This window comes from Balaenoptera borealis (assembly GCF_965194805.1).
Source record: "Balaenoptera borealis genome assembly, chromosome: 1".
In the NCBI taxonomy this organism is placed as follows: domain Eukaryota; kingdom Metazoa; phylum Chordata; class Mammalia; order Artiodactyla; family Balaenopteridae; genus Balaenoptera; species Balaenoptera borealis.
The window spans coordinates 27,479,891-27,489,969 of NC_138860.1; the positions used below are offsets into that span (position 1 = coordinate 27,479,891).

Sequence of the window (10,079 nt, forward strand, 5' to 3'; positions counted from 1 at the left end):
TAAAGGGGTGTCTTAATCCCCATCCACCACAGATTTTTACCTAGGAATAGAAGGATTCAAACCCTATTTGATCCCTAGCTTTTTGCTGAAAAGTGCATAAACAGGAATCCTGAATTTATTATATAGACCTCCTCGCATTATAAAATCGAAGCAAAGGGAAACCAGCGATGGAGTAGAGGTACGTAGACTGAAGAGATGCTTGCAAATCAAATAATGGTATTAGGGATAGTCAAATTTCTTGTTGGCAAACTTGGTCAATAGAAATCACAAGTCCAGAGAAAAGCTAGTTAATTTTAAATTCCCTGAGGTTCTTTTACTGAGATGTAAAGCAAGTAGTCAAGGAAAAACAAAGAGGGAGGGGTGAGGGAAGGGGGGGAACTGCATAAAGCACTTAGAGGTAGTTAATTAAAGTAGGTATGATAAGCTGCAAAGTTTTAAACCTACTAATTGCCACAATTCTATTTTAATCAGCTATTTAGCTGGTACCTACCGCTATATCACCTAGTGTGAAATTTCGGATTTAATGGAATAATGAAGGAAGCAGTGCAGCTGGAGGCTTCAAGTGGGCTTGGAAGGTAGGTTACTCTTTCTGCTTAAATTTGGAAAGTGTAAGCTTTTGGATGAGAGGGACTAGTGAACATTTAGTAATTAAACTAACATGTGTTGACTGCTTTATACCAGACACTTGATTGGGAACGTAAAGACAAAAATTGATAGGGTTCTTGTAGCACAAGTCAGTGACGAATGGAAGTGCCAACTACTGTTAGTGGAACATGAGACAAAGTAGTATGAGAGCCTAAAAGAAGGTGATGATCCTAATTCTAGAAGTTAGTGAGCAAGAGAGTGGAAGGTTATAGAGAGGAGGTAGGAGAAGGGCATTATAAGTGAAATGAAAACATTTGAGCAGAGGTATGAATTCAGTTCATGGTGGCCAGAGGTACACTGGAGATGGGACTGGCAAAACTTGGCAGTTTGAACTTGAAGTTGGGTGGCAGAGTGGAAGACGATGGGACTGGAGGGACCAGAAGTGGAAGTGTCAGGATCAGCGTGGAGGCCGTGGAGGTCTGGTACCAATGTTTTAAGGGCCTAGAGCATGTTGAATGGTCCAATAATTCATTAATGCGTTTTGTATCATTTTAATAGGTAAAGAAGAAAAAGTGCTAATTTAAGTTTATGAAATGATATTTGAAAAGTAATCCAAATAAGTAATTATATTTAAATTTCTGTTTTTATCCAGGTCTCCAATTTATGCAGTCATTCTGCTGTGAAAATGAACTAACCTTGTTATCATTGAAGGCCTTGGAAATTTTTACCAGCCGAGAGATTTTTCTCTTACTCAGGGTAAGATGTAATCATAGTGTGCTAGAGCTGGAAGGGACTTGACTTACTTAATCCATTTGCCTGATTTCGTATGTTACATGTTATCAAACTGAAGCTGAGAACGTAAGTGGCCTGCACAGCTTGTTAAATATCAAATTTGATTAGTACTCATCAATTCCTCCACCCCACCCCAACTCATGCCTTTTAAAACATGAGTGACTGTCACATGGAATTTTTATAACATACTTGTTTAAGATCAATTTGAATAATATAGACTGCACTCAGCTTTGATTTGTGTCAGTAACGGCAGGCAGATGATCTTGAAAAAACTTCATTCTCTTTTCTAATAACCTTCCCTTGTTAATGTCCAAGTCTTTCCTTTGGTGGCTGCCAGATGATTAGGATCAATAAAAATCTCTTAGAACATATATGCTTGACAGTGTCACTCATGATAGGGCATTTGGTAAACCATATAGCTTGTGTACCCTAACCCTTATAATGACAGCCATAAGAAGGTGAGCATGGGAGGGAAAATGCTACCTCTCTTGTGAACTGGAGCAGGCCCCTACCAATCCTGAAAACGGATTCAGAACAAAATAAAGTTTCAAAACATCTCTTCCTTGATCTGTTTAGCTCACCGTGATAATCAGTAGGACCAGTAATAATGCCACAATCCTATCCACTGGTGTCTTCTTTCATACTTATCATTTCTTAACCAGAAAGGTCTCTAAGCCTGTGTTTTAAGTAATGTTGATATTTATTAAACCAAAAATGATGAATGAATGAATAAATGCTGTGGACTTAGTTGGGTGTTGGGTGCTTTTTTTAAATGGCAGCCAACTGAATTATAAATGTCTACATTAATGGAACAATATGTGTGTAATTCTGCAGTATTCTCCTTTGCACCAAGCAAGTTTCTGAAAATATTTTTATGTGTGCCATGTACATATTTAAGTTCTACTTAAAAATAAAAACTCTGCATACATCCAAAAAATATTTAGAGCAGCTAAAAACCACCTTTACTTTCTGAGAGGTGACTCACCTGTTGAAGTGGAAGAATAGGGTCAAGCAATGGGTACATTTTTAAAATAACAATTGCAAAGCGATGACCCATTAGTTTTAAGTCTGATACAACATCACTGGCTTTCGAAATCAGAAAGTATCCCCTCATTTTTAACAGGGTACAGTAATACAGTTGTGATTTTTGTTTTTAAGGCAAGTTTTAACATCGAACTGAGATTTTATTTCTTCAAACGTCAGGTGTGTACTCACTGCTTACTATAAGGAAACACTTTTCTAAGCATGTTAAACACAAGGTTTATTTTAAGTACGAGTCCACTATGTGCTATACTGACAGTAGATACAGGGCCAGAATAAGTTTGTAAATATTCATACACATGTAAAAAAGACTACAACTTACACATACTTTATTTACTTGGTTGAAAGCCTTATGGTATATAAAATGCTTTCTATAGTTGATCTCGGCTTTGTTCACACCGAAGTGAGTTGTATCTGGGTTTTCTGTGCTCAAGACTGCTCAATTGCTGCTGCTGCTGCCGCTGTTGGTTTGTTTTCTTTCAGGATCAAGGTGGGTACTTTCATATAAAATCTTGTTTTTAATTCCTTCTCTGGCAAGTCTTTCCTGGATTCTTAGCTTTGCATAATTATACCTACAATGGAACCTAGTAATGAGAACATGAATAAATTATTGATATAACATACCTGTAGAAACTAATTTGAAATTTGTAATCAAAATTTTTAAATGCTTACAGATGACTGTCAGTGGTTGTGAACACATTCTTAAGGTAGCATTTTCAGATGTTATGCCATAGGCAGGGATTGAAATAAGCATTAGGATAAGATAAAAGGTTGAGACCTTCCTAAAGGAAGTATAAAACCTGATATGGCATTAATGCAGTGCCTAATGTCATGCATTCATCTGTTCATTTGACAAATAACACAAAATGTGTGTGTATATATACATATTTAAAAGATTAAAGGCAGTCCAGCAATATCATTTTGTAAGATAAATTTCAGTGAGGGTGGGGAATCTCAGTGGGAGATTGCTCTGAGTGGAGCATGTGCTTTGGAACTAGATAAACCTATTACAGTCGTGGATCTTCTTGAATACTTAGCACACATACCAGCATCCTAAAGTCACCAAGATAAATCCTCCTATTCCAACGTCACATGATCTTCTAATTCTACCTGTCAAAAGGAAGCATAAACACTAATACACTGCATGTTATAACTTCATCTAGGAAAAAAACTTCAGAGAAACATGTTTTTTATGCATAGAGAGAAGCAGATACTCACTAGTTAACAAAAAGTGTCCAAGGCCAGCCACAACAGATCCTAATGAGCCATACAATGTCGAATCCCGTGCACAGGGGATGTTTTCAACATCTAAAATTCCTAGGAGCTTAAAGGGCTACGAAAAATAAAAAAACTTAGATTGGACAAGAGAATATTTTATTTTAGGGTGGTTTGGCAAAGATTAAAACCATCTTTAATCATCCTGCTTTGGTATATAATATGAATCTAAAATGGAAACCCTGAGAATTTGACCAGAAAGTCCTAAGCAGGTAGGGTAAATTAAACCTAGATTATGGTACCATGGTTATGCTATAATTTGTTAATCAACTGGTTTGGAGATAAGGTAAGGGCATACATTATTTTATGAGCTCTTTAAATATCTGTATGAAATCATTTGGGGATTTGGCTATCATTGAAATTTAAAAGCATAATTTCCTTCTAATAACCTGAGACGCATAGATGGGCAAAGTGAAACTGTCCTAACCATGTTGCTTATAATATTAGTATACTGCTGTTTTAAATTCCTTTAAGGAGGACTGCAGATTTTCTGTGTTAACTAGTAACAACAACACATCGGTTGTGTCTGTAAGAATAAATGCTTTGTGTTGAGACAAATCTCGTCTGTTTCTTGCCTGTGATAATGAAGTTGCTGTTGATTGTATTTCTTTGTTGATAGTACATGGTAACCACACCTAGGTGTGATGAAAAAAGCTGGAAATCTAGAGGGTTGGATTTTATTCTCAGCTCTGCCACTAACTTCTGTAACCTGTAGGACATATTTTTTTATCTGGCCTGCAATCTGTAATGAAGGGGTTCAGCTAGGTGATAATTTAAGTTCCTTCAAGTGCTAAAATGAATGGTTTTAAAATTCTTTATATAGTCTTCATTGGATTTATGGATTTGTTCTCCCTCATTAAAAAATACTGCCACTTTAAGCATAACATTTTCAACTTGAATGTCTTCTCACTCTCACTCTGTACTTAGGGGTTTTGGGAGGGCAGGACAGAATTTTATAAGTCACGCTTATGTTTTGCTACAGCATTCTCCTATTCATAAAAAAAAAAAAAACTTAAGGTACTGTTTTCATTTAATGTAGCTTTTAAAAAGGAAGCCACTTGTCCATTCTTTGGGATGAGATATACCTAGATGGTAATATACTGTAAGGGAAAAAGAGTGGAAGAAATGGGAAAAGGACAGTAAAGGGCAAGTCAGATTAAAGGTTGAAACATGAAGGTATTGTGTTTGCTTTGGCTCAGGCTTCTGCAGGAAAGACAATGTGACTTGGTTCCTAATAAAGCAAAAGTTATATACTCTTGGATCATTATGTTCCTTTTTTTTTTGCCTCTGCCTGTCCCCCCCCCCCAACATGTTTACTTCATGAACACAGGCGCTCATTGAAGTTGCAGACTTGAATGTTAAAAGGCTCTTTAGTACAAATCTTCATGGACAAAGAGGTTGGGATTTAATTCTGCTTCTAGGCTTTTCGTTTAATTTAGCAAAAGATGATTGATTGTTTCTCACCCTCAGGTCAAGAGCCAGGTGGAACTTATGGCCCCGGAGGGGAAGGAGGGTGTGATGTGTTCTGCAGCTAGGCCGTTGCCCTGGGGGAAGGATGCTAAATAGACTGACATGGGGGGTGGTGTTTAATGTCAGATCTTAGACGAGACCAGCAGCTTCTACCACAGGGTAGAATGTTAAGATGGCTTTCACATTTAAGCAGAGAAAAAGAAAGGAACCATCAAGTGTTGGCCGCAGCATGCCAAACACTGCACATCTCTGCCAAAGACAGCACTTGTTTCAAGGCTTCTGAGCTTTTTCATTTGGATTCTGTTCCATAATGGAGCCCTAGTGTGACCCCAGGATACACCAGAATCTGCAAACTTTGCGGGGGGGGGGCATTTGGATAAAATTATCAGCCCCAGTTCTTTGCCAAGTGTGTAAAATAAACTTGCTGAACATCTGAAATGATGCTGTTTGTTTAAATCAGCTAGGTAGGTAACTTTCTGAGCTTTTTAGAGATTTTCAAATCCCACCCTCAGATTCTGACTCAGTAGGCCCCAGGCATTTATGTTTAGGAAACCGCCCACCCCCCAGACTGGGAGAAACACTGCTTTAGAGATTTTAGAAAAGTAAAAATTTTGAAATTGCAGATAATGGAATAATCCAGTTTATTTTGAAAGATAAGCATATCCTTTTTAAGTGGTACCTTCTAAAACCAACAATGTGGGTTAGAGGCCAAGGATGCTACTGCTAAATGTCCTACAATGCGTGTATCACCTATGAAACTGCCTTGGTCAATGTCAGCGCCAAGGCTGAGAAGCCAGTGCTTGTCTAATCTCATAACTTAGAGGTGCCAAGGAGCTATTAGTGCCCGGCCCTTTATATCCCTTGTTTTTAATTCTCACAACCTCTTTGTGACATTTTCTCTGAAACAGGCTCAGGGTTTAAGCAGAAGGCTAGTAAGTGCTGGCAGAGAGGAAGTGGAAGTCAGTCTGACCCTGAAAGCCTGTCATTCCCACTGCAGCATTTAACCCTTTGGTTTTTTAGTAAACACCAAGGTTCACATATAGAGAGTAAGAGAACTGAGTACATAACTGTAGATCTGCAATTTGTATCAAAACTGGGTAAGGATGTACAAAGACTTTTTCCCCTTTACTAGTAGGGAATTTTCAACCTCCTGGTAAAGTTGGAGTTTAGACTGCTGATGACTTAAAAGCAAGTATGGAATACTGTAATGAAGTCTTCAGCTTATATAATATTTTTGAGAGTATACTTAACTTTGATTCTTAGAAATGGATATAAAGAGTCTAAGCCTGAAGTCATTTTGAAGTAGTTGTGTTTGTAATGTTCAAGGCATTTAACATTCCTCTTTTATTCCCTAGTTGTCTGCAAACTCAAGGTTCACCTGCTATTAACAAAGCCTTTAAATGTAAACTAAAATTTTAGACTTTTGGTAAGCTTAGATTTAGAAAGGCAGCCTTACCAACACACCTTGATGGAATTAAGGGAAGCTCAAAAAGAAACTTATAAGCCAGAATGCCAATTTAATAATTTATAGGAAACATCAGATCAAATTAGAGCTACTTCATTTCCCACTGTTAAATGTATCTGCATCAGTGCTCATATTCTGCCTTCCCTTTTGTTTCAAAGGAGGAACTGGCCCTACTCCTATTTAAAACTAACTAGTCCTCACTTTGCAGTTGATTACTTTCTCCACTCAAAAGACCTCTGCTTCTGTGGTTATCCCATCTTTCATTTGCATTACTTGTTTTTCCTCCTTTTATTAATCTCCAGTCTAGAAACATACAAAATAAATCCCCCTCTCTTGACACCCTTTCCCCGCAAGCCACCATCCCATTTTTCTGTTCCCTGTCACTGCAAAACTAAAGTTACCTGTGTGTGCTTCTTCACTTACAAACCTACGCTCCCTTTAACTTGCTTCAACCAGACATTTACCAGCTGCACTCGACGGAAACAGCACCACTGAGGTTTTCTAAAAGACAATCGTTTTGCAAAATCCATCATACTTTACATCTCAGCACATGTGGCACAGATAATCATTTGTTTTTGAAACGTTGTCTTTGGCTTCAAATACAGTATTAACCAAAAAATTTTTTCATATTTTTCTTGATTCTCAATGGGTTAAGCCACCCTCATGACCCTAAAATGACAGCAGTTATCTCCTATCAAAGGTACAAAAAGGATGAAAGCCCCATTCAAGATCCCAGTGTTCTCACAAAACAATCTAGAATTTTGTGTTTGAAGTTATGGTGCCCCCGGAAATATGCAAGTTTCAAACAAGGGTACATTTTGTTGAAGGAAGCATATTCCAAATAGTATGTGAGACTTTAAAAAACAGAAAAGGCACCAACAGTGTATAAATTGACAAAAATTTTTTGGAAAACAAATATGGAAACAATTTACCCAACATCTATTCATAACCATTTGATGATCTAGGCCAAATTTAGATGGAAAATTCCCTAGAGAAGCAAGAACACTGAATAAGTGATCAAAATTTTCAAGCTGAGCAGAGAATATCCTAAAACTATAGGTGCAGTGTGGCACACAGTGTGGGTCTTCAGTAAATATTTGTGAATCTAATTGATCCAACATTAATCTCTCTATGGCTTACTATTTAAAACTTTCTTCTTCCATTGCCTTTTTTAAACACTTATTTACTCTGCATTGAGGATATAAAAATTGGGTTCCCTGCTCTTAAGACAGAAATTAACTTCCAGTATAATGCTGTAATGATCCAGCAATGTACAAGGTGTCCGGGAGATAGGAGCCGAAGCACCTCAGTCTCTCTTGAGGAGTCGGGAAGCCCTTCAGGGGAGACCGGAGATAACCCTGTTTAGCTTTAATACACCCGGAGAAGAAAGCATGAGAAGAGTCACACGTCCCTGAACACTTAGGGTTAGTTAAGTGAGGAGGTTTGTATCACAGGCCGAGAAATTGGGATTTATCCTGAAAGCAATGGGCAGCTACGACTGGTTTTAAGCAGAGAGGTGGAATTACGCATTTTACAGGGTAGCCCACAAGGACGACTGTGGAAGGTGAAGCGAGGAAGGCAGAGCAGGAAGACATGAATGCCAGCCAGCGAAGCTATTGGTTACATATGATACTGCATACTCCACGTGGTCGAGTGAAAACAAGGTTAACGGGAAAAAAATCTCAATCTGTTCATCACCCTCCTGCTCTGGATATAAATTCACTCGAATACAACCAAGTTCTCATTCCTCAGCATTTACCGATTCCTCTGTTAAGTGTTGTGAAGTATACAGCCTTAAAGACAAGGCACCTGTCCTCAGCTTTTAAATCCCTCTCTTTGCTAGTAAATTACAATACGAGGCCCCTGTCAACAAAACTTTCTTTCCAAAGGGATCCGTCTTGTGACCTGCAGTAAGCTATCGGTACCGGTCCCCTCATCCTCCTAGTTTGGGTCACTTAAATCATGGCAATTAAGATAAAAATGTCGGGGGATGGGAGGAGGGGACCTGTTTGATTGCAGAGAAGCTAATGACACGTGCTCCCGGCCCGGGTCTCCCAGCTCTAGAGGCCGCGTCCTTAGGCGCCGCCCGCCCGTGCTCCGCGCGCCCCGCCGCACCCCGCCGCAGCCCGGATTACCTTCCCCTTCCCGGGCTCCCCGGCCTCCGGCGCAGCCGCCATGGGAACAGTCGGCGCCTCTCCCCCGCCCCGTCGCCGCCGCGGGCCGCCGTGAGCGGACGCCCCGCCCCGCCCTGGCCAGCCCGGCCCGCGCCTGCGTTCGCGCTGTCCGCCATTTTAGGGAACGTTTCCCAGTCTCCGCGGCGGCAGCACCGGCCGAGCCGGTTGCCTTTGGTGTGGCCGCCATTTCCTTTGTTCAGTTGAACGGATCACGTCTCCTCCACCGGGGCTCTCCCCAGCCCGAGGGCCTGGACCAGGGGAGGAGGAGGAGGAGGAGGAGGAGGACTCGTGAAGCAACCGCGCACCCGGACTCTTGGCACTTCGAGGCTGCGCCTTTTTCCGCCCCCGCCCCTCCTCTCGCCCCAACCGCCATTTCTAACTGTCGTCCGCGCGCGTGCGCTCGCTCCCGTGCATAGGCGCTGGGCACGCGCGGCGGGGCGGCCGGGGCCGCGCGGAGGGGGCGTGCGCGCCGCCGCCGCTTTGTCCTGGGAACGGGAGCCCCCACCCCGCCCCCCCCAAGCCCACGGCCCGGAAGTCGGCCCGTACTGGCTTGCGGCCCGCGTCCCCTTCGTGTCCTTTGTCTTCCCGCCCCGGGACGAGTCCTGGGCGACCCCGGCAGCTCCACCCAGCGCCAGCCACCGTTTCGCCCCGAGCGAAAGTGTGGTCCAGCGCTCACACCGCTTACTCCCTTCTTTGGTTTCATCTGGGAGGGGCTTTAAAATAGCGCCACTCGGTTTGCCTGAAGGAGACTGGGGACAAAATGGAGGGAGGACCTTGTCAGTGAAGACGCGTCAGGACGTTTGTGCCCGCCGTGCAGGCGGGGAAGGCAGGCGGGGTGAAGTAAAAAAAGGCCTGCGACACGCGTTTTTGAATGTTAGGTAGTGTTCCACGTATACTCCGCCCTACGACTGCGACTTAGCGTGAAATCTGCGTATTGGAGACAGCAGTCGTCTGGTGTGAGATAGGGCTTGACCGCTTTCTCAGCCCTCTTAAGTCAATACAATTCCTTTCCCCGTATTTTTTTTTTTTTTTTTGCACCGTAAGGAAAATGTCCCTATCAAAGCCATAATTATGCCTCTTTTGTTTATGTACCTTTATATTTCAAAGTATATTCCTGGGAAAATGTTCAAGCTTTAGAGTGTGTCATTGTGCAGAGTCATGCTGCTGTGCACAGTAAGGGCTGGATAAGGTTCGCGGTGCTTGTTTGCTATCAGCTGCCAGTGAGGTGTTTTCTTATTCCTTATGCTTTCATGATCATTTAATACCTTTCTACACAC

General features: G+C 41.6%; 1 protein-coding gene across 2 annotated transcripts; it reads right to left on the reverse strand.

Annotated features, from left to right (window-relative positions):
• Window positions 1-2,314: 2,314 nt before the first annotated feature.
• COX20 (cytochrome c oxidase assembly factor COX20) lies at window positions 2,315-9,159 on the reverse strand. 2 transcript variants are annotated; one of them, XM_082341462.1, is made up of 4 exons: window positions 8,764-8,888; window positions 3,637-3,751; window positions 3,465-3,528; window positions 2,315-3,002 (listed from the first exon to the last, which is right to left on the reverse strand). In XM_082341462.1, exons 1-4 carry the CDS (start codon window positions 8,803-8,805, stop codon window positions 2,858-2,860), a joined length of 366 nt encoding a protein of 121 aa, XP_082197588.1. In that variant the 5' UTR covers window positions 8,806-8,888; the 3' UTR covers window positions 2,315-2,857. The 2 variants fall into 2 exon arrangements, with proteins under 2 accessions (XP_082197588.1, XP_082197587.1); XM_082341461.1 differs by lacking the exon at window positions 3,637-3,751 and having other exon boundaries at window positions 8,764-9,159.
• Window positions 9,160-10,079: the final 920 nt, after the last annotated feature.

Bases quoted from the DNA above. Each gene is read 5' to 3' on its own strand.
- COX20 (XM_082341461.1), bottom strand. From the start codon at position 8,989: ATGGCGGCCACACCAAAGGCAACCGGCTCGGCCGGTGCTGCCGCCGCG. The intron at 3,529-8,763 runs GTAATCCGGGCT...TCCTTTTGACAG, and splicing joins GGGAGCCCGGGAAGGGGAAG to GTAGAATTAGAAGATCATGT. The intron at 3,003-3,464 runs GTATGTGTGCTA...TCTCATTACTAG, and splicing joins TTGGTGACTTTAGGATGCTG to GTTCCATTGTAGGTATAATT.